This window comes from Aquarana catesbeiana, linkage group LG13, assembly GCF_042186555.1.
Source record: "Aquarana catesbeiana isolate 2022-GZ linkage group LG13, ASM4218655v1, whole genome shotgun sequence".
Classification (NCBI taxonomy): domain Eukaryota; kingdom Metazoa; phylum Chordata; class Amphibia; order Anura; family Ranidae; genus Aquarana; species Aquarana catesbeiana.
This window is the reverse complement of record NC_133336.1, coordinates 170518789-170520879: the sequence shown is the minus strand read 5'-3', so window position 1 is coordinate 170520879 and position 2091 is coordinate 170518789. Positions and strand designations below refer to the sequence as shown.

The 2091-nt window shown below is 38.7% G+C and overlaps 1 protein-coding gene across 1 annotated transcript; it reads right to left on the bottom strand.

Annotated features, from left to right (window-relative positions):
* Nucleotides 1-219: 219 nt before the first annotated feature.
* Nucleotides 220-1173, bottom strand: LOC141116608 (olfactory receptor 6N2-like). The gene has a single exon (XM_073609001.1). The coding sequence runs from the start codon at nucleotides 1171-1173 to the stop codon at nucleotides 220-222; it is 954 nt and encodes a 317-aa protein (XP_073465102.1).
* Between the last annotated feature and the right edge of the window lie 918 nt (nucleotides 1174-2091).

Genomic DNA, 2091 nt, shown 5'->3' with positions numbered 1-2091 from the left:
CCCCTCCCGAGTCCGGCTGCTGCATCCATTGACACAGACTGCGGGACTTGGCCCTGTCCTCCGCTCCCATGTCACTGTATTTGATTGACAACAGTGGGAGACAATTGCTCCCACTGCTATCAATCTGTCCAAGGCGGAGAGTGCACATCGCTGGATCGGATCGGGCTCAGGTAAGGAAAAGGGGGGTTCTAGGGGGGAGCTTAAGGATTTATAACCACTTTAAGCACAACAAATATATTTTATATTACCATTAGCAATATTTTGAATTCCTCTTCTCAAACCTGATAATACTTCTTGATTCCTCAGACTATAAATAATGGGGTTTAGAAAAGGTGTTAACATAGCATATAGAATGGCAAATATTTTGTCAAAATCTCCTGAATGAACTTCTTTGGGACTAGCATACACAATACAGGCTGCACCATAGAAAAGGGTCACCACAGTCAGGTGTGAAGAGCATGTTGAGAATGCCTTCATTCGTCCTGTGTTGGTCTTTATTTTCACAATTGAAATAATGATATTGATGTACATTACAATAACTATTGCCATGTTAAACATGGTGGCAAAGCCTCCAACACATCGATTTATGATGACTGTAAGGGTTATATCACCACAAGATAGTCCTAGTAAAGGAGCCAGATCACAGAAGTAATGGTTAACAACATATCTTCCACAAAATGGAACTTGTGATGTGAGTGTTGTGGGGATTATTGCTATTAGGAAACCCAAGATCCAGCACATGGAGGCCAAGCATATACATGCCTTTATGTTCATGATGGTTTTGTATCTAAGTGGTTTGCAGATGGCCACATATCGGTCAATGGCCATGATGGCCAATAAGTTACACTCTGTAATGCCCAAAGTATGAAACATGTAGAGCTGAAAAAAGCACCATCGAAAGGGGATTATCTTGTTTTTAGTTATCAGCATGGCTAGAAGCTTGGGTGTTGTAGTGGACACGTACCATATCTCCAGGAAAGACAGATTGGTGATAAAGAAATACATTGGGGTATGAAGGTTAATGTGATAACACACCACCAAGATTATCAATATATTTCCAATAAGAGTCAGAAGGTAGATGACAAAAAAGACAGTGAACATTGCAAGGTTGTAATTCCCAGTGCTGACAAATCCTTCTAGCATGAAGTCATTAAAATATGACTGGTTTGTCATGATAGGTGGTCTTATAAAGACATGAAAAGTGTATTCTTAGACACTTTGTCAAGCAGCTATTAGGGACTCCTAAAATACAAAATATAAAAAAAAGATATTATTTTTATTAACAATAACGAGGTTGATTTTCTAAAGAAAAAGACGGTTCACCTAGTAAAAATTAAGTTAACAAAAGAAAAAAAAAATACAATTTTATAGGTGAACAGTTTTTATTTCTTCAGTAAATCGGCACCGGTATGTTCAGTGGAATGAATTATATTTACTCATTTCAGGTCTGAGTTGAAACATCTGAGCTTAACAGGAAATCAGACAAAAGCTCTCTAAAGTAAAATCTCTAGAGTTTCTCTCATACAGAGTGTCCTTTCTGAAACATATACTCTCTACTACAGTTCGTGTGACAACTTAACATTTTGGGTTTCCCATCATCTTCTGCACATTATGTTTCAGTCCCAGTGAAAGTGATCTTTAGGACAATATATTTCATCATTACTTTTGTATAGATGTGGGTATAAAACATCAGCGCTGAACAGCCCCTCGGACCTCAGCAGTCTGTAGTGTGAACAGTGATTAGGGTAATAGCACTGATCTCTACTAGACTCATATAACATGTTCCCAGTTTTGTGTTATCGTCTGCAATATATCCCCAGCCAAAAATGTAGCATATCCACACTCTCTGACCCTCATTATATTAGGTCTGCAGTTTCTGACAGTCCTCTCAAGCATTACATATATTGAACATTAAGTGCAGCCCTTTGGTGATGTCAGGGGCCACATTTGAGGCCCCCTTTAGATCATAAGTTGACAAGCACTGCTCTAGAGTGTCATTTTTACCCCATTATCATCCAAACTACTCTCCTTCCTGGAACATGTTCTCTCTATTACAGTTTCTGTGACAACTCAGTTTTTCCTGTCTTTTTC